This window comes from Myodes glareolus, chromosome 11 (genome assembly GCF_982192425.1).
Source record: "Myodes glareolus chromosome 11, mMyoGla1.1, whole genome shotgun sequence".
Classification (NCBI taxonomy): domain Eukaryota; kingdom Metazoa; phylum Chordata; class Mammalia; order Rodentia; family Cricetidae; genus Myodes; species Myodes glareolus.
The window spans coordinates 59,272,952-59,294,515 of NC_142036.1; the positions used below are offsets into that span (position 1 = coordinate 59,272,952).

Here is a 21,564-nt window from a genome sequence, read left to right on the forward strand (position 1 = left end):
TTCTTTGTTTTTTATTTTACTGAATAATTTGAAGAACTTTGGTGTATGCTATTCTTTGAAGATCTGGTAGAATTCTGAAGTGAATCCATGTGTCCCTGGGTTATTATTTGTTTCTTTGACATTTTTGTTGGCAGATTTTTTAATTCCTACTTCTATCTTATTAAATGATGGGGTCTGTTAGAAGTATTTATTTCATCTTAATTTAGCTTACCCTTAGCCAAGAAGCTATTGGCAATTGCTAGCTGCTAGAATAGAGAGAGCACATTTTCTTTTAATAACGCAGTTTCTGGTAAGTTGATTATGCTACAGCAGAAGACCACATATCCAATAATATATGATCAGCACCACTTAGACTTGATGGATGTTAAAAAAAACAACAAATCTACACACACACACACACACACACACACACATACACACAAATTTGGGTGGGTAAGGAAGTGGGGAAGGTAGATATGGGTAGAATTGGAGGATGGGTTGTGTGTGATCAAAACAGGTACAAAATTTTCAGCGAAGGCATTCATTTTCTAATTGGGAAAAATTAAAGTAGAAAGAAGGGACAGAGCCACCAGTCTACTCCAAAAACTACTTTCTTTACATGCATTATAGAAGGAAAAGTTGGTTGAGAATGTAGCCAGAGACGGAAGTTACGAGACATTCTCAGCACCGTGAAAAGGAGATCATCAGAGGACTCAATAAAATGCACTCAGTAAGGGCACAATGTGAGGAGGCTTCTTAGGAGCAGGTGTTTCTGGCCTGAGGATAACAAGGGAAGACCATAGGGAAGGATGCTGGCCTGCTAGATGGCATTGCAGGATGGCTTGCATTCTATGTAACATATAATGGTGGAGGAGTAGAGTTTCAGCGAAGTGCGTATAAGTAAGTCCATCAGATACTTTTGGTACAAGCTATAGAAACAATTTTCCTTTGTAGTCATAGGCACTGCTCCTGGGAAAAAAGTTATCTGTAGTTTTTTTCTACTGTTTAATTCTTTATTTGCACACTCCAAATCTACCGATTATAATATATTGGCACCGTGTATATTGACTTTCACAAGTTGTTCTGGAGCTAATTTCTAAAAACTTGATATTTTTAGATAAATGCATTTATTTCTTACTATGGTGAGGCAGCTTATTATTTCTGTTATTTAGAACATGCAGCACTTGGATCTGAAGAGATAGCTCAGAAGGTAAGAGCACTTGTTGCTCTTAAAAAGAGCCTGGATTCAATGCTTAGCTCATACCTGGTGGTTCACAACCATCTGTAGCCAAGAACCCATGTGATGTGTATACATTTATGCAGACAAAACAATCACACATATAATAAAATGAATAAATCTAATTATTTTTTAATGTAACCCTTTCATTTGTCTTACAGGTATACTTTGAATATCCATAAATCACTGATTATTTTTATGTATTCCTCTTTAGTAGTTATTTTACTTCAGCTCCATGAGTGATTATACACAAAGGAAAAACCAAATTTTGCATTTTATTTGACTATTTATACACAATTTAAGTGCAACTTAAAACCTACAACTTGAAACCATACCCATTTTATTTAAAACATGATTTCAAGTAGCCTAAACTGTCCTTAAACTGATCTTTCTGCCTTAGCCTTTCAAGTTCTGAGATTTCAAGGTATGCATTTATGCCCAGATCTTATGTGGTTTTATAGCCACATGTCTCCTTGACTAAGAAGACATATCTGAGCAAATAGAAAAATGGAATATTCTAAACAGCCTTTCTAGTTGACACAAATGAGAAATGCTTCCTAAGTCCTGTTAAGAACATCAAAATGCATATTAAAATGCAGTTCGTAGAATTTGTAGGAGAGTGGTCAAACCAACTTCATTTTCACTGAGTACCTTTGCCAACTTGGGTAAATAGGAGGTCTGGTTGTTAATATCCCTGAGCAACAGGTAAAGAACTTCAAATCTAGAATATTTATGTGGGAGGGTCTCCAATGCAGACACTTGTAAACCCTTCCCCAAGTGGAAGGAATTCAAGGATGAGAACAAAGACAAAGTGAACATAGTGTCTACAGTTCCACTTTCAATAAAGACAAGCAAATGGCCATTTTGAAACTTTAATACGATTTAAGATGCTGAAACCGAGAAGTTGATATCACAGCCTCTACCATTTAATAGTTCAAATAGACTTGCAGCCACAGGCATTGTGTAATTGCAAGCATTGCTGCTAATATTTGTTTATGGAAATGAATTGTCTCTGCAGAAAAAAATATCAAAATGACTTTAAACTTCAAAATGTAGAAGAGAATCAACACTTACAAAGTGGCAGAAATGCAATGAACTCTGAAGGAAAAGCAGTAGGAATATGTTCTTCATGTTCTTCACTATCAGAAGACATTTCTTTTTTATTTTATTATTATTTTATTTTATTACTTAAAAAACTACCAATCCAAATTCCCAATTTCTCCCCTCCTCCCACTTCCCTCCCACTCTCTCCACACACCCTCTCTCCCATCCTACTCCAATCTTGAGAGAGGGCAAGGCACCCTACCCTGTGGAAAGTCCAAGGCCCTCCCCACTACATCCAGGTTGAGCAAGGTATATATGCAAAGAGAATAGGATCCCAAAAAGCCAGTATATGCAGTAGAGACAAATCACATTGCCATTGTCATTGGCCCCTCAGTCTGCCCCAACTGTCAACCCCATTCAGAGGAACTAGTTTGATCCCATGCTTGTTCACTCCCAGTCCTGTTGAAGTTGGTGAGCTCCCATTACCTCAGGCACATTGTCTCAGTGGGTCAACCCCTCGTGGTATTGACGTCCTTGCTCATACTCTTCCTCATTCCGCTCTTCAGCTGGACCTTGTTGGCTCAGTCCAGTGCTCCGATGTGGGTCTCTTTCTCTGTTTCCATCTGAGTGCCTGAACTGGCCTTGCCCTGTAGTCAGACTGAAGATTATATTAAATATCACTAGAAGACATTTCTGTACTTAAACTAGTTAAGAACATTAAATATAAGTCTGACCATGCTAGCCAGTGTAATAGCTATGCAGAAGAATTGCATAGAATGTTTATAGATTAAATATGAATTATTGAATTTAAAACACCATGAATACACTTAGCAGATTAAGTAGAGTTATGAAAAAACTAACAAATTGTTTTTTCTCAGATGAATTTGTTAATACTAACATAGGAAAAAACACAAACAAATAGAAAGACTTTAGAAAATAGTTTTAAAAATGTGGAAGATATAAGAGAAAAGATCATCAAGTAAGAATTTAAAGAAGACAAAAGAAGTTTTGTTTGAAGAGCTGATGATGAGACCTTTTCAAAATATCACAGATGAAAGACAAATTTGAACTAACAGCTATAAGAACATCAAATTGAAACCTCCAACTAAAAAGAAGCTCATACCTATAAACACTACATGGAACCATAGACATCAAAGACAAAGAGATTTTGAAAGGAGCTAGGTGGAAGAAAAGGGAGCTCAAAATGGAAGGCTTTGAAATCAGTTTTCTACAGGATGTGCGGTCATCCAAAAATAATGGAAATGTGTGTTGACAAACAGAGAGAACTGCTAGTCTATAAAATTGTGTGCCTTGGAAAATTATTTTAATAATGAAAATATGCTTTGCATATAAAGATCATAGAGATAAGCAAAGATGCACTGGGAAGTTCAGAATAGTGACGACAGAAACAAAGAAAATGATCACAGGTCCAAGGACTTAGTAAATTAAGTAACACACAACTAATGAACTGGGACATAGAAATGTTAGCATTGCAGCTGATGTGAAATAGAATTTCCAAGCAAGGGAGAATTAAATTCACGAGCTGGTAAGACAGGTCAGGATATGAGTCAAAGAAGAAGAAAGTTTTCAGATTTAGTTTTTCTCTAGATCCATGGTTATGGAATCAAAATAATAGGAAAAATGGACAAATCCCAACTAGCAGCAAGAAAAGGGTTGGAGAAGAAACAATCAAAGAGAAGGCAATGAGAAATCAAAACTTGAAAACAAATACAAAATGAGAACAAACAATTTTATCCAGATGTAAGTGGATGAAGTGCTGAATGCCAAGGGCACGGGTTGCCATGCTCTCCAAAAATGACTGGATGGGCACAGGCTTGTCAGAAGGAGCCTGGGACATATAATGATGCTGAAGCTTAAGAGTAAAAACTAGTAAAAATGTGAAATGCAGATACTAGATAAATGAGTGCATGAGTAGCTAGCTACATTACTACATAAAATAGACTCTTAAAGCCAAGCCTTAGAGATAACGATGAGTTTACAGTAATAAAACCTGAACTCATGAAATTTAAAAGGTGCATATTTTTGAAGTACAATCAAGAAAAAGGCAGAGCAAAAGGAAGATAGTGTTACAAGGAAAAAATTGACATTATGAAACTCTTTTGGATGATGATAATACTAGTCAAGATTTACCCAACTGAACTAAGTAGGCAATCACTCAGTTAACCAACCAGTCTTGCCAGACATGATCTGATCGATGAAAACACACTTTCACACTATACCATGTTTCCTCTCCTCCCTTTTCTCTGAGTCGAAGAGCTACTCCCTGTTGTACAGAAGCACCGGCAAATGTGGAGGACTGCGTCTATGTGAACTTTGTATAACCATGAGTCATTAAAATAAAGATTCAAGACAAGAGATAACCAGAAACAGCTTGTATGTTTGGAAATAGACAAAGTAGTGGCCTAGGGGATAACAGAAGGAAGCCCTTGCTCCCTGAATGGTTCACACGTGCGAAGAATCAACATGCCAACTGCACACTAGAATCCCATCATTTCTTCCCATTTGTAGAAATGACCTTATCGTCCACCTCATCAAAAAAGCAATCGCCGGTTTTTCCACTTAGTTCATAGAGAGTAGTTTACCTTTTGATTCTTTTCTTTTTTAAACCAATGCTGTCATTTTTCTGCAACTTGCCTTGTCCTCTCTGCTTCGTGCCCTCTTTTCTAATACAGATTTTTCTTACTAATTGGTAATATTATGACTAAAAATTTGATCACGTAAGACTTTTATTTTTTATAATTTTTCTAACACCGACTATAAAGCATAACTCTATAACATGAGGCTGAGTTATCCTTGAACAGACTTTCCTGCCTTTCTACTGTCATTATCTCCAGAGTCATGGTGGTGCTTTATCCCTAGTTCTGGTAGTGCCTTTGAATTCCTCTGAACATTCTTTCTTCCCTGGCTCTTTTAAACACACCCTTCTCTCATACCTGGAATGTGCTTCATGTTCTTTCTTTTTTACAAGACACAACACAGGCACTACCTTACTTAAAACACCTTGTCCTTGTTATAACATGACAAATATTAATACATTTTCTTGCATGTAGAAAAAATGCATACTGCTTTAATGAAAAGGATACAAAGAAGAAAATGGATAGATGAAATCAGAATAGATAGAGAGGCTTAACAATGTTTGCTGAAAGGAATAAGAAAGACCATTCTGTAGACTGATAACAAGAATAGAGATTGAAACTATTTAACAGGTTACATAGGGTGTGAACAATTCGAGACTGAAAATAATCAATTTCCTAAACCTGTGAGCAGTGTGAAGTAAGAACCACCAGGTCCAGCTGTGCAGTTTTTATACTGGACAATTTGCAAGAGTTCCATAAATGTCTAATTAAGGGTGGACGCGCAAGACATTTCAGCCCTGTATCACTGCACAGCTTCCAGTAACATCATCCACTTCAGAATTTAACTTTTTTTTAATTTTTTTTCCTTTTTTTTTTCTTTTGAAAGTAATTTTATTAAATTATAAAAGTTTTCATTTACGCCCCTCTTCCCAACACCCTCCCACTCCCCCCACTCCCTCTCCTCCTCCCTCTTAGTCCCTTAGGGCAGTCAGGGTTTCCTGCCCTGTGGGAAGTTCAAGTTCCTCCCCCCTCCCTCCAGGTCCAGGAAGGTGAGTATCCAAACAGACTGGATCCCCAAAATCCAGTATATGCAGAGGAAACAAGTCCCAGTGTCATTGTCAATGGCTTTTCAGAAAGACTTCGGGCCAGCCACATTCAGAGAATCTGGTTGGATCACTTCCTCGTTCAGTCGCAGTCCAACTGGCCTTGGTAAACTCTCATTAGATCCGTCCCCTTGTATCAGTGGGTGATAGCATCCCTCGCAGTCCTTATTTCCTTTTTCATTTTCTTCGTCCTTCTGCTCCTCATTTGGACCTTGGGGGGCTCAGTCCGGTGCTCCAATGTGGGTCTCCATCTGTATCGCCATCCATCGCCAGATGAAGGATCCCTCCATTGTATCTTCCGGATCAGAGCCCCTCGCTGGTCAGAAGTCTCCCTGCCTGCAGTCTTAGCTTGCTGCAGGCCGGCTATTAGAACAAAGGGACTCCCGTCCCTTTGCACTCACCGCCTGTCCTGGCCCGCGGCGCCCACCCTGGCTGAGATGGAGGAATTTAAGCCCCGAAAAAGGGAGAGGGGAAGGGTAGAGGTTCCAGGCAGAAAGCTGGGATGGCGTAGCAGGATACAGCCAGAATTTAACTTTTAACTGGAGGTTACTAAACATTTAAGCAAAGGTTTGATTTTGGTTTTTAACCATGAGAGGTGTGTGTTTTTATATCCCTTAAATAAGGTATTGCAATTTTCATCATCAAAATAAAAAAACGTTAGGTGCCAAATATAGCAAGTTTTAATTACACAAAAAATCATAAATATGTCAAATAAGTCTGCTATTAAAGTGGGATTAAAAGCCATCTTAAACTGTGGTATAGTTTGCAAAATGTCCTCACAGTTTATGGATTGTGGACTTTCAATCCCAGGAAATCAAACCTAACTATTTAAAACACTGATTTCTGAATCTTCCTTACTTCTTTTATAAACTAAGTATCAGACCACGGACTGAGCTAAACAAGCACTAATTATAATTTACAGATGAGATAGAAGACTTTCTACTTCACAGTCTCATACTAATGTGAAGCCTTGATTTTGTTTGCACATCCAGAACTTCATTGGTGTCTGAATACAATGTTTTCCCTGAAACCAGCAAGAAGGAAATAAGAATTTGTTATAGTTGTTGTCTTACCTATAAATAGTTTTTTCTTTTTGCTTTTATTTTTGTTTGTTTGTTTGTTTTTGGAAAGAAACAAGTCTCTTGACTGTCCACTCCGAGAAAACCTTATTTCCAAGCTCAAGATGAAATCCTTCCATTTTTAGACGTACTCCACCACCTTCCTCTTATGCTCACCCACTGTAACATATGTTCTTAAAAATCACCCCTTCATAACCAAATAGCCAAAAAGAGTTCTGCTTTGAAAGCCTCATCTTTCATCTGTTTTAACGTATCTTTCCCCAGATCCCCCAGCTGTGGAACCAGCATTCTTGGAAATCCGTCAAGGACAGGACAGAAGTGTGACCATGAGCTGCAGGGTCCTGAGAGCTTATCCAATACGAGTGCTGACCTATGAGTGGCGTTTGGGCAATAAATTATTACGGACCGGTCAGTTTGACTCTCAGGAATATACAGAGTACCCTGTAAAAAGTCTTTCCAATGAGAACTACGGAGTCTATAACTGCAGCATCATCAATGAAGCCGGGGCGGGGAGATGCAGCTTTCTGGTGACAGGTAGGATACTAAATTAATTTGATATTTTTTGAATAAATGATTTTAGAGCAACAGACCTTGGATTTAATGTGAATGCTGGTTGAAATCATTTCGTGTATAGATAGGTGTGTAAATTTGTGATCTCAGTGTTCTAGTTGCAGCGTCTACTTGATTCTTTTCAGGGCAGGTCTGTCTTTCTGGTGAGAGCAATGCCTGTGCCTATAAAATAGCACAGATACTCCTCTGAATTCAGATGAAGAGAGAAAGTTCTCTGGATTTTGTTGTTCATTTCAGTAATAACACAACTGACTGTGGTAACTGGTAGTTCTGAGATAAGATTGCCAGATACGACTTGTGGTCTGGCTCTCATTTTTTATTAGAAGTATCAATGTTTTGCTTTCTTGCTTAGTTATTACCTCTTAGTGTCTAAGGCTTAGGGTCTGAGTTTGGTCTTGGCTTGTCACATGTTCTCAAATATTTCATGGCAGAGAAATAAACTCTATACTAAGTATGACAAATAGGGAGAAGTACTAATACTTTTTGATGCTGTTAACAACTGTATGTTCATGTTGTATAGTTTTAGACCCTTATTGAAATTATTCTGATATTCTCTATGCTATGGTAAATCTGTTCTTTTGCTGTATTTTGAACCAGAGTTTTGGAATGTATTAAAAGAAAATTACCTTTTCAAAGCTATTTTTGTCTTATGTAAAATTACATTTAACAGTTAGTACTTTTGTGATATTGAATAAAGAAGCTGACCCCCGTGTCATCTCTAAAATGCTATTGTTAAAAAAAGATGAAAATATTCTAGACTGAAAACTTGTTCATTAGTGAGAATCTGGTTGTTAAGTTTTTATTTTGAATAATCTCTGCACTGGGTAGTTTTGTGTATCAATTTGACACAGGCTAGAGTCATGAGAGGAAGAAGCCTCAGCTGAGGAAATGCCTCTTTGAGATCGAGCTATAAGGCATTTTTCCATATAATGATCAATGAGGGAGGGTCCTGCCCACTGTGGGTGGTGCCATCCCTGACCTGCTGGTCCTGGATTCTATAAGAAGGTGGATTGAGTAAGCCATGGGAGGTAATCCCAAAAGCAGCTCACCTCCATGGCCTCTACATCAGCTCCTGCCTCTGGAATCCTACCCTGTTTGAGTTCCTATCCTGACTTCCTTCAGAGATAAACAGCAATCCTGAAGTGTAAGCCTAACAAACCCTTTCTTCCCCAGTTTGCTTTGGCTCATGGGGTTTTGTTGCAATAATAGAAACCCAAAGACACTCTCTGAAGCTGGATTTCCTTTGAACCAATTTTGCTTCCTAAAACAAAATATTAGATTGATGAAATCAATTGGCTACCAAGGAATATAAAGCAGTCTTCTCCACTGTACTCTCCTTCTTTTGATTTAACAAGCCTTTATTATGGTTCATACCAATAAAAGCCTTTTATCATTTGATTCTTAAAGTAGACTATTAACATAAAGCCAAAATTCCCTAAAACAGTGTACTTAGCTTGGGGGAAGGAGGGAAATGTCAGTGTAGTGAAATTAATAAGGACTGGAATGTTGTCTGTTATTCAAGAGGAGATTTGCAATCAGCTAATTAGCTTACTGATTATCTTTTTTAAAAAATTGTTTTATTTTTATTTGTTTCATGTGTTTGTGTGTACTCATGTGAGGGTGGTTCTGGTTCACCTTTTATGTATGTGGAGGTCAGAGAACTTCTTGCAGGATTCAGTTCTCTTAGTGAGGAACTCGGGCTGTCAGGGTTGGTTCCCAATGACCTTCCGTGCTGAGCCATCTGAGCCAATTCGTCACTCTCTATGTATTACTTTCAACAGTAGTAGGCATCGTGTAGAGACGATTACTTTTCTCATGTTGACACAAATGAAGAAACTGACTTTCATCCATTAATCCTTAAAAAAAAAGACATCATAAAATTAACTGTAAGCTTTTCAATTCTTTTGGCCGTAGATAATTTCCAATTTTCTAAAGTGGTGCTGTTCTTTAACGGACTGTCAGGTTTAGGACCATGCTGCTTCTGTAAGGTTTTCATTTGTTCCTTCTTATGTGATCCAAATTCTCTTTGAAAAGTAGAGGACAAGCTGAGACCAGAAGAAACTTTAAGCTCCATTCTTCCATCTCACATCTGTGGGGTGCAGCAAGTGGATTTTGATAACCGTTGAAAGGAATAGATTTGTTATGAGTTTCCTTACAGGGGGAAAGGAAATATCCACAGGCGTTATTTTCTTTTTGTGGTATGTGCTCTTCAAACTTCAGGTCAACATTATTGTTTCAATATCTCCTCATAAGATGAAGTGTTTAAAAAAAAACAGAAAAGGAAAAGATCAAACTTTAAGGAAAGTACAATCAAGGGAAATACATGGGGGAAGTAGACATTTTCATAAGTGCCCGTGGAAGAGCTTTTGAAAAACAGTATGCTCTTCTACTGAATTATATCAGAATTACCATCCCTCAGGAGTTAGGGACACCTCAGAATTCTTCTCAACTAACATGAGATAAACAAGGGGTAGAGAATCTGGTGGTGTTTATCATGTTTACCCATGGGGGAATTTTTACAAGTTTTTAGGAATAATACGACACATTGGTATAGTAAAATTAACTCATTTGTAAACATGAAATTTTAAGTTGCTATATAGATATTTATATATGTATATGCACAGTTTTATATCAAGACATAAACATTATATTTTGTATCTTAATAAACAGTTCTGTGCCATTATGGCAGAGAGCTGATGAAATTGTTTAATTTATGGAAAATATTCTTAAATGCTTAAAACACCTAGAATTATTTATGCCATGACTAAGTATCTTTCTGTATTTTATCCTAGCACATAATTTGACCAAGAAAGGATGGTAAATCTTTACTTATTAAATAGATAGGTGAATTGACAACAACACTTTTTATTAAAAGAAGGAAAACTAGAACTGAAGCATGATTAATAAAAACTCAGTCAGAAATTGTGGTTCAACCTGGAGATGCAGAAAGCAAAGCAGCCTGCCATTGACTCTTATCTCCACCTCAGTCCAAAATGGTGATCCTGTGTCCAGGAGTGTCAGAATGAGAATGTGTCTGAGAACTGCCTTCTCCCATTTTATAATCTTCTCTATTTTGGGAGTAAAGGCATGCACCTCTGAGTTTAAAGGCATACATCATCTGGTTTCTATGGCAAACTGGTGTGACTACTGGGATTAAAGGTGCATGTTATTGTTGTGTGGTCTATAAGGCTGGTCAGTGTGACTGTTTTACTTTTCTGATCCTCAGGCAAGTTTTATTTATTAAAATACAAGTAAAGTGCCATTCATGTTTTAATTAGGAAAAGAAAAGGGTCTGAACAAAGATAAAGAGTAGTTCAGGGTGGAGATGAACAATGCATTTCACAGCAGGCTAATGGATGGCCACAAAGTTGTGTCTATAGACTCACTTGGTAGCTCGAAACTTACACCATACGCTCAGAAAAAAACGAGGGATAAGTTCAGACGTTTCAGAGGATATTCTGGCTATCGAAGGAGGGCTCTAAATGTAATTGTTCATATTCTCACAAGGGAGAGACAAAGTGAACTCTGAGAGATAAGAGGAGAGATTTTGAGTATGAGCTATTGTAAAGACATTCCAAAGAATCTCTGGTGTCACCTGGACTGAAAGAGAACCTATGCTCCTCCACCGCCTCAGCAGGAGGGGGCGCTGTGCTGTACCACGGCTTCAGGTTTTGTTTGCCCCTCAAAGCCAGAACCTAGGCAGAGTAAACCTTAAGTCATCGGCTTGTAGTGAATTTTATGGTGGTCTTGGATAACTAACACATGTGTCTCATTGATCGCTTTCCCAAAGAATCCTCTTTAAAAATGCAGCAAGGCAAAAGGGACTCCTGTGTTGAGTGTCTTCATGAGGATTAGTGATATGTCATGACTCAGCAGAGCTGTGCATTCTGATTATTCTTGTCTTCTAGAGAGCTAATGGAACCAGGTTACAACTAACAGTCAGTAGAGCAAAGCAACCTGAAAGATTGGTTTAACCCACAGATGGCATCCGTTTTATATATTGGTTTATGGAACTCATCAGCAAAGATGAGCTAGCAATATTCTCTGTTTTAAAATGTCATCACAATTTCAGCAGAAGATCAAGGGGAAAAATCTCCTAAAACTTAATTATCGAGATGGGAAAGAGCCTATGAGCCAATTTTACCAAGAGTACCAGACATGAAGAAAGACATGGTTTTACTTCTTTTTAAGAGAAGGATCCTGTTACTTGTAATAACATACAACATTGGTTTATGAGATTCCAAAAGATTTGTTTATCAAATGGTCTATTTGCTACTCCTGCATACTTAGCAATCAGGATTACAGGTCTAAGTGATTTCTCATGTTGTTTCTAACCATTTTCTCTCTGTAATTATTCAATAGCCTTATGATGGTAAAACTGTTTAAATTTGCATATGTGAGGGAAATTAGACGTTAAAATCAAACATGGAAAAGAAAAGCTTTCAGTTTAGCTTTCGATGAGCTGCTAAAAGAAAATGTAGATGATGGTATCAGAGGAAAACATAAGGAAACATATTTATTTTTCTACTTACATAACATAAGAATTAAAAGTAACATTGTTTTCATGTTTAGCCTAGGAAGAGAAAACAGAGCATCCTCTGGTTACTAGAAAATACATTCAATTAGACTTATAAAAAATTAGGAATTTAATATTTGGAAATCATTTTAAATTTTTTAAAAGGAAAACATGCTAAATAAATTACCCTTTTCAAAGAATTATCCAATACCAAGTAGCCATTCTGTAGCATTATACATACTGAGCAATATGTTTATGTGTGTATGCATATATATACATACATATGTATATATACAATACACAATTAAATATTATATGCACAATTATTACTAATATCTATTATTAATTATTATATTATTATAATAATATTAATATTATATACACAATTAAATAAATAGAGACAAGAGGCCATGAATTTAACAGAGAGCAAGAGTAGATTGAACACGGGAGGGATTGGAAGAGGAATGATGTAATTATATATTAATTAAAAAGTTGTATGGTAAGACTAGACATACAGTGTATTCTTACTGGCATACACATGTTTATAGTTGAGTATGAAGACTATGTAACAGGTTCTTATCTTAGGAAAGATTTACAATCCTGAAAGTATTTGATAAATGTTTGTGGGTAAATAATGAATGTTGTAAACAGATATTTCCTGTCCCAACTGCCTGGTCCCAAATAACAAACTCAGAGGCTGAATATGAATTAAAAATTCACAGCCAATAGTTCAGGCTTGTTACTAGCTAAACCTTACATTGGTATTAGCTCATTTCTCTTAATCTACGTATCTCCCTCTGACTTTACCTGTCGTCTATCATGTCTTGCTTCCTGGGTGGCTTGCTAGCTTCTCCTTGATTCTTCTTCCCATTATTCTCAGTTTGCCTTTCCCGCCTAACTTCCTACCCAGATACTGGTCTGTCACCTTTTTATTAACCAATGAGAGTAATATATATTCACAGTGGAGAAAATAATTGGTTAACAGCAAAGTATGATATGCTAGATTAGATACTTTAACTAGAAAAATATTTTCTAAGTCTTTGTAAGTTTTATAAATGCATAATTTTCTTTTCTCCCTGTATTACTTGAGAGTACCTCATTGTCTTTGGGATACTATCATAGCACTTCATCTGAGCTTTTTCACTTTTGCCTGCTCTTACTTCCACATCTATATTCCTGGGAATAATATTTTTTTTTTGCTAGAAATTCCTTCTTACAGTTATGTGAAGAATCCTGGTGCTCTTTATGTCCTCTGAGATACAGAAGTGTTTCATTGCCATCGTCCTTCAAACCCTTCACTCAAACCTCACAGAAGGTACAAGGAATTATCTCTCCCTCAAGTCTATACGACACTTCAAAGTCACTTCAAACGAGATAACAGTATATGAAAGGTCAAATCTCTTTAGGATTCTGTTCCTTTGTTTTGCTGACACTGTATTGTGAGATACTAATCCTGTTTGTTCGTCTAGACTGGCCTTCATATACTGTGATGATGTTGGCACCTGTGTCAGTTGGCAGCATATAGGCTGTGATAACTTAAATTGTTTCGTAATTCATATAGTAACGTATTAACTATCCAGAGCATCTAAAGATACCAATATTCTCCAAGTAATCATAATTTAAATGGAACAGAAAATTATTTCACACTGGTTGCTACCTGATGTATTACTTGTGAAACTCATGTATAAACTCTGCTACAGAGTTCTCTGAACTATGGCCTGTTCCATCCTGTTGCTCAACCAGCATCAAATCGACATCCCATTGCCTTAATGGCTTCTGGCATTCTCATAATTTTCCCTAATTTGAGATGAAAGTGAAATCTAATTCTTTTTGAGGCTTTGCCAATAATTGTATATGCCTCATTATTGAATGTAGCTTAATCATTGCTGTACCTGTCATAAATGCTGTGGGTACTGACTTTATTAGGAAATGAGTAAGTAACACTCCATGTCTTTTACAGGTTGAAAGGATCTACCTTTGGGAACATTGCAATGGAGTTAGTCAAGTTTGTAAAGGAAAATCTTGAATCTTCTGGTTGATCTTTGTAATTACTCTATAACGGTTGTGAATCAGTTATGTCTTATAGTTTAGTAACACAATATTGGGCCTTCCTGCCACATAGGAGCACACACATTTAGTGTCAGATGATTTTTACTGATAGGTAGTTCAGCCAGATATTCTTAAGAGATTTTATGGATAAACTATAGCAAATGCAGTATGTTACTTTTCATTTTCACACAAAAATTTTACAGTTAAAAGTAATACAAATCTAGCAAAACTTAATTTCTGAATGTCAATGCTCTAACATTTCTCTGTTCTGGAATATACTAAGGAATATGCTCATATCTTGAGGTGCAATGTGAAGGAATTCTTTCCATATTTCTCTGTTTTATTAGAATACTGTCCTTTCCGAGTGGTGGTGCATGCCTTTAATCCCAGCGCACAGGAGGTGGAGGCAGGCAGCTCTCTGAGTTCAAGACAGTCTGGTCTACAGAGTGAGTTCCAGGATGGTCGGGGCTACATAGAGAAACCGTCTTGAAAAACAAAAGAAAAAATGACATCCTTGCAGCAGTTGAATATTAAAGACTTTGCTATTTGCTGCCTGGGGTCTGAGGCTACATTTAGTCCCCCCCCCAAAAAAAATGCTTGTATAACCTAGATTTTGATAACCTATTGTTACTAACTTAGTCCTTGCCTATGAGGCGTTCTCCTGAATGGTCATTTGATTCACACACCAACAAGAGGAATCTTCAGTTCAGGCACTTCAAAATAGAATCTGATACCATGTAACAGAGTCACAGAAATGTCTTTCTATCACATTTGCACATCATGTTAGTTTAGGAGGAAAAAGAATCATAGTTTTCTTTTACACTCAGTAGTAGAAAATTATCCAAAGGAGTATTTGCACGTCATCTCACAATTTGCCTACTACTAGTATTACCATTTGCCCTCAGGAATGCCTTCTGAATACAGTCATCCCCGAGTAAAATTCTTGTGTCTAGTGTAGTATTTAACTAAAGACTTTCTTCACAGTCTAATCTCTTTCAACATTCATGGTAAATAGGTTAATAGCTAGCAAGAAAAGTGCAGCTGTGACTATTTAATTTTCACTCTCGTTTGGAGTATTTGTTCAAGGATTGTGTGTTCTTAACTTTTCATTTCATAAATTGCAAGATTGATATTAAAGCTACCATTTTATGCGTGTTCAGTATCAGCATATCGGCCACTACTGAACTGAAAAAAATAAGGGTAGGGTGAGGTGTTTTAAATAAAGGAGTGAGCTAAAGCACCAAGGGTAACTGGGGACAGGAATGCCCCTAAGATGGGTTAGAACATTCTATAAGTTCTTTGCCTGGAAAAGTAATGGGGAAGAAATAAACCAAAGCAAGTTTAATTCCTTATAAGGTTTTGAAGTTTGTTCTTGTTTTATAGCTCTGCATTTAATGAAAAGTGGCCAGATGAAAATATATCTTGACCTTTGGCATGACATCTTCTAGCAGTATTCTGTTGAGTATATAATTCTTATAAATAAATTAAAATAGGCAATTTAAGGTTGTTTTAAAACTATTCATAACTTGTAAGAAGGGTGGAGAATATAAACTTTGAAAATAAAGAGCAATTTTCAGTTTTATTCATTATAATAACTCTAAAAGAAAAAATATTTGTCACATATTTTTACAGGGCCAGAATTCTGATGAGCATTCTAGAATTCTATTTAAAAAGGATAAAATAAAATTGTAGGTCCCATTGTTTCTTCAAGTACCTGGTTTATTAGATAACCATTAAATAGAAAATAAGACTACTCCTTAGTAGTCCTTAAAATACAATATTCCTCTATATATGATGTGATTCCACATGCACCCTCTTTAGAAAAGGTGGGACCATCTGTTTTTGAGTAATGGAAGTTCAAAGAGTCTGCAATACAATCATCAATCTTTTTTAGACATGGATTAATAGTAACTGTTTTAAAAATACTAAAGAAAATAATTTTTGGTAATTAATATAAATATATGTGGGTATATTCAAGAACTTTAAAAGCTGTTTTTTAAAATTATAATATAATAGTAATCTCTGTTATTACTTTCAAAAAACTACCAATACATGCACAGGAATTATAGATTTAAGTTTATACATTATTTTAAAAAAAATTCCTCTCTAGAAAACATCGTGAGGTACACATACTTCATATCATGTCTGAATTAGAACCTAAGCTAATTTTAAAAATGTTTATCACAGATATAATATGATATCTTAAATACTCTGTCTAACTATTTTTTTAGCTTCATTATAAAATCCTGGACTGTCTCCAAGCAAAGATGAGTTCATGTCACAATGTCCAAACACTAGACTTGCCAGGATACAGGAAGGGTGAAGACTGAATTTAACAATTAATGTCAATTTGAAAGTTGTAATTACCAGGTCTTGATATTTAGGTCCAACATTCAAGAATGACTGTATGACAGACATTTTTACTCAGGAAAAAATATGGTCACTTTATCTTGAAACTAATAATAAAAAGAGAGTCAATAATTCAATACACAGAAACAGGGCAAAAAGACATGAACTTCAGACCCTCTGCCATGGACTGGCTTGTGTCATGGCCCCACTAAAATTCATATGTTACAGCTCCAGTGCTATGGGTGTTTGGGGCTCTTAGGAGATAATTAGGGGTAACTAGAGGTGTGAGTGGGTACGCTGGGAATTTTCTGGGCATAGGTGGGAGGGCACACGGTTCATAGTTGCTGAATACTCAGAATCACCAGAAGTTCACTGGGAAGAGAGGCTCCGAGATCACTGCTTACACCAATGAATGCTGATGGAGTGAGTGAGGAGAGGGCACACTTTATTAAGAATTTTGCAGAGCAGTAAAAAGTTAACCTGAGCAAAACTCTCAAGTTATAAAGATTTAGTAAAGAGAGAGTAAATGTTTGACAAATTAGAGGATCCCAGGTTTGTACACGCTTTCCTGGTCATGTCGTTAGGGTAACAAAGTCAGGGATGTTTGAAGCACTGCTTTGCTCATCTCTGACTGTGGCTTTATTAATCTTGACCTTGAGTATGAGCCTGCCATCAGGTACCGCCTGGTATTGCTGTCTTTGACCCTGCAGATGTCCTAGGCACTGTGAATTAAATTTAAATTAAGTACTCTTTGCTCTCACAGCCCACAGGAGAAAGCTGCAGTGTTCCTGGTCATCTCTTTGTAGAGGGTAGTTTGGGGTAGAGACAGGTAGTTTGGAGTGGAAATAGGTAGTTTGGGGTAGAGACAGACTTATCAGAAGCCATACTTACTTACAATTTAGTATATTGCAATTAACTGCATTAAAATTGTGTATTAAAATCATAAATATATAAAAAGCAATCGTGCCTACAATGTATTTCCAAAAGGGGCAATGGCTCACTACAGCTATACCCATCCTGCCCAATTTGCTTCTTAGAGCCCCTGTAGCATTGTGGGACGCTTGTAGTTTTCAGCATGGCTCATTTCCTTTCCAGTCTAAAGCGAGTAAATCCCTGACTCAACAGTAAGTTATAATAAGTAATTGTGAGTCCATATTTAGAGCGATGCTAAAACTAAAATATGATAATATTTGGGAAGTGGAATTAATATAGACCTCAGCTGAGTGTTATAATATGAATTATAACAAGGACTGACAAATTAAAACAGCATAATTTAAGCCATAAAAGGATTCCTAGGAAGTTTATAAATAGTATATAAAAAGATCGAATATATTTGGGTTTATTCAAAATTGTTCAGGAGTAAGACAAAAGATGAAAAGAACTGTCAAGGAACAAGATGACAGACAAATTCAAGTATTTTAATAATTTTAATAAGCGTGAGTGAAATTAGCATTCCAGTTAACTGTCAAAAGTTGATAGATTGAGTTCTTTGAAAAAAAGAATTACAATGCACATATTGTGATATCCCAGAGTCATACCTTAAAAACAAAGATATAGGCTAAGTATGAGGGATATGTAGTAGACAAAATGGGAAAGCTTGAGAGAGCTGATATGTCTGTATAATTATTTTAAAAGTAAATTTTAAGGTAGTGAATAAGAACAGTTAAGTCTCATTTAATAATTTAAAAAGGATTCAAGTAAATGTACACATCACAATAGAACTCAAAATTCACAAACTAAAAACTGTACTTGGGAAGACTACTATGTAATTATAGTGGACTATTTTAATATTCATATACAAAAAATTTGGTATCACATGTAGACATAAAATTGTCAATTGTTTTAGAAATATGAACTACTCCATTAAGCATATTCAATTGGCTCATATTTATAGAGCACTGTAACATCTGCATGGAATGCTCAATGAAGTGGATGATGTATTAATTAAGCTACTTCTAAGATTGGAAGGAATAAAAAATTAGTCTTCCTAGATATCAATGCGATGCTAGAAGTCCTTGAAACTTAAGTATCAGAAAAGTAAATGAAAAGAGTATAACTTGGAGAGAAAGAAGTAGAACTACATTTTTCATGGTCATGTTTTTATAGAAAACCTATAGAATATGTAGTAAAGTAAATTTAAATTAATCCCATAATTTAAGAATGGCATAATATAAGATTGCGTGAAATAAGTTATTATTTCTGTACAGGGTATCCCCTAGCATTTGTAGGGGATTGTTTTCCATGGCCCCTCAGATACCAAAGTCTCTGAATATTCAAATTATTCATTCAGAATGACAGTATTTGCATAAAACCTCTAGATGTCCAATTGCACACTTCACTAACTAGTTACTTACGATACCTAGTGCAATGTCTAATGTGATGTATATGATATGTAATAGCTGCTTGCAGTATTCTTTAAGAATAGTGACCAAAAAAGAATTCTATACATGTTCAGTACAATCACAATTTTTCTTATATATTTTTAGGCCATGACTACTTAAGTCTACATATTCAACCTATGAATACACTGATATGGGTGTAATGACTATTTTGAATTTTCAGTGTAAAAATCTACTTCTAATGAAATCCAAATGGAAATGAATTTAACAAAAGTTATGTAACACATAAAATGAGAATTCCAAAAATGTTTTTAAAAGAAGTTAAATAAAAACATTCCACATTCTTCTTTGTTCACATTCATGGATGGAAAGAACAGATATTACTTTGATGTAGATTTTTTTTCCAAACTTCTCTATGGTTCAAAGAAATCCTAATAAAACTTCCTTTGTTTTGTTTAGTAGGAATTAAACATTTATTCTAGACTTTATATTATATTTGGATATATGAAGGAAAGATAAAGTTATACTATCTCACTTAAATGCCTTCTGTAAAGTCAATTTAATCAAAGTAGTGCAGCTTTGAATAATGATAAATAAATGCATCAATGAGATATAATGCTGAGAACAGAAATCGCCTTTTAGGGCTACATACCTAGATTGGTTGACAAGTTAAAAACACTAGCACAATCTATTGGAGAGCAACAGTTTTCTTGGGGGCAGCGGAGGTAGTTGAGTATGCAAATGCGTGATGAATAAGTATCAGGACCTCATTTTGAATCCCTCAAACCCATTTATAAATGACAGTGTGGTGGTATGGATCTGTAACCACAGGACTCCTAGGAGCTCACTGGCCAGTCCACTTCAAACAGTGAATTGCAGGTTTAAAGAGAGACTTGCCTCCAAAAGTAAGTTGGAAAACAACGGAGAAGACTATCCTGACATTCACCTTGGTGTGTACACATACGTGCACACACAAACACACAGAGCTATTCCTCTAGATATATTGTACTGGAACAACTGGATATCTATATTAAAAATCCTAAAACAATAACTCACATTACATGCAAGAATAAAACTGACTACAGATCGAATTATAAGTAAAAACTACAATATTCTGCAAGAGGAAATCAAAACAAATTTGCAAATATAAAGACTTTTCAAAACAAAAACAAAAGATCCAGTTATTAAAACATTAGACTTTAATAAAAGTGCAGGCTTCTGTTGTTCCAAAATATTAAGAAATGAAAAAGCAAGAAACAAAGAACCTAATATCCCAAGTATATAAAGAATTCTTATAACTCAATAAAAAAATATATAACTTCAAATTGTCAAAAACCTTGAGTAGACATTTCACAGTCTAGTATATAATTGGTCAATATCTATATGAAAAAAATCATTGCTATTATTGTTTTTCATAGAAAAGCTTTATATCACATTGAAGTCATACTGCAAACACACATCAATTATATTTACTAAAGTTTAAATGGCTGGCAATATCAAATGTTGAACACATCAAATAACTGATTCTATCACATACTTCTGGTGATAATGCAAACTGAGATTAAGAAATAGAAAACATCATGCGGCCTTATCAATTGACTTAGCAATTACCCTAGCTGATTATAGAACACTAGTGAAAGTGAAAGTGTATGTCTGCTCAATGTTTGGACAGTGGAACCTGTAATAGCATCAAATTTAGAGAAAAAAAAATCTCTATTGCCAAGTGAAACAACTTTTGATACATTCGTAAAATACATTTCACTTAGTCAGAGAGACTCAAAGAGCTAGTGATACCTAAAACAGTATTAATGGTGTTCAAAGCAGTATGGTTACTGAAAAGAAAATTTATATTTGCAAGTATATGAATATTTTAGCAGATAACACTAATCTTTAAAAAGAGATGTAAATGATCCTTGTTTCTCTAAGACTCAGATTCTTAAACATGATTTCGGAGGTGCAGGGTCTATGTCTTACTTGAGGTACAAATTATGAAATAATATATATTTTTTCCAAACTCATGAAAATTTGCACTTAAAATGTGTGCAAATAGGAGATTAAGGCTATAACTCTATGGCAAAGAGCTAGGGTAGCTTCCACGAGGTCCTGAATTCAATCCCCAACACTGTAGTAATGAAGTGCGTTATAGCTCAGTGAAGCACAACTGAGTACATGGATAATATTCTATTCACCAACTTAATTACCTCAAACATAGAAAATACTTCACAATATCTACGATAATACTGTATATAAATTTGAAATCTATATTTTGATTATAAATGTTGCAAAAAAAATTTGTCTAATACACTGCATCCATTTACCCCCTGAATCTGTATCAAACTACTTCTTTTTAGGAACTTTAAATGGGTCATTCTTTGTGGTATTTTCCTTCTTCATGATAACTGCTATTAATTTTTTCTCAGTTATATGCCTTGTTTCAAAAGACAGAATGACCTAATAAATCAGTATCAAAAGACATATAAAATTTAAATGAGAAATATATGGATCAGATTATATGTGCTCACTGTTTTCTAGGTGGACAATGTCATTGCTGTTCAGATAAAGGGCAAACAGGTATCGGCAAAACTAAAGAGGGTCAGGGATTCCAAGCTACTTCCTTTTCTATTTTGGAGTCTACATGAGATACAATGTATGCAAAATAAACAGTCTGAAATCTGTTTCCCATGAGAAAAGATTATAATAGT

At 35.6% G+C, this 21,564-nt stretch overlaps 1 protein-coding gene across 2 annotated transcripts in view; it reads left to right on the forward strand.

Moving 5' to 3' along the window:
- Positions 1-21,564, forward strand: part of Mdga2 (MAM domain containing glycosylphosphatidylinositol anchor 2) — a 762,902-nt gene that overhangs the window by 650,920 nt on the left and 90,418 nt on the right. For both annotated transcript variants that reach the window (XR_015004446.2, XM_048415642.3), the window contains exon 9: positions 7,304-7,573. Coding sequence is in view for 1 of the 2 variants with exons in the window: in XM_048415642.3 (XP_048271599.1) it covers positions 7,304-7,573 (270 nt within the window). In the remaining variant the exon portion in view is untranslated. The remainder of the gene's footprint in view (positions 1-7,303; positions 7,574-21,564) is intronic.